The 827-nt window shown below is 18.9% G+C and overlaps 1 protein-coding gene across 1 annotated transcript; it reads right to left on the reverse strand.

Annotated features, from left to right (window-relative positions):
- On the reverse strand, positions 1 to 827 carry PGSY75_0005700A (hypothetical protein; the record flags this gene model as incomplete). Its single annotated transcript, XM_018783191.1, has 1 exon — positions 1 to 827. A coding segment is annotated over one exon (827 nt), but the record flags the coding sequence as incomplete, so codon positions are not given.

Here is an 827-nt window from a genome sequence, read left to right on the forward strand (position 1 = left end):
ATTATCATTATATAATTGTTGAATCCACATACTTATACTTTGTGATCTTCTTATTCTACCTAATAAAACAAAATCATTATCTATTCTAATCCATAATATAGGTATTTTATTTTTACTACATATTTTGGCTACTAATTTTCTATTATCTAAACATAATAAAGATTTATCTTTTTTCAATATTTTCTGTTTACAATATTCAATCATATATTTATCACTATCATTTGTATTTCCTACAAATTTTACTGTTTTATTTATAAAATTATCAGATCTATCTAAAGAATTTCTATTTAATATATCTTCATTTGTATTCATAAAAAGAGTTTCATGTTTAAAAGCTACTTTTTTTCTACCTTTTTCTGGTCTAGCATTAACACTAAAACGTGTAGGTGTAATATTATTAATCAAATTTTTTTTTACTATTCTTATTCCATCATCTTCTATGATTTCAATTTTTAAATAACATAAAAAAAATTTATATTCATCTACTGATATAGGTATATTATTTAATACACATGGATTTAAATAATTTTCAACAAATTCTTTACTTTTTAATATAGATTGTAAATTTTTTAATTTCTCTTTCTGTTTTTTTTTTTTTTTTTCTTTCTTCTTCTTTTTCTTCTTTTTCTTTTTTTCTTTTTTTTTCTTTTTTTTTCTTATTTTATCTTTTACCTTTTTATCTTTCCTTTTTTCATCATCATTATCATCATAAGTATTATATTCATAACTACTATCATATTTTTTATAAGAATCATATATATATTCATCATCATATTTATATTCATCATCATATTTATCTTCATCATCATATTTATCTTCATCATCAT

This window comes from Plasmodium gaboni, assembly GCF_001602025.1.
Source record: "Plasmodium gaboni strain SY75 chromosome Unknown, whole genome shotgun sequence".
In the NCBI taxonomy this organism is placed as follows: Eukaryota; Apicomplexa; class Aconoidasida; order Haemosporida; family Plasmodiidae; genus Plasmodium; species Plasmodium gaboni.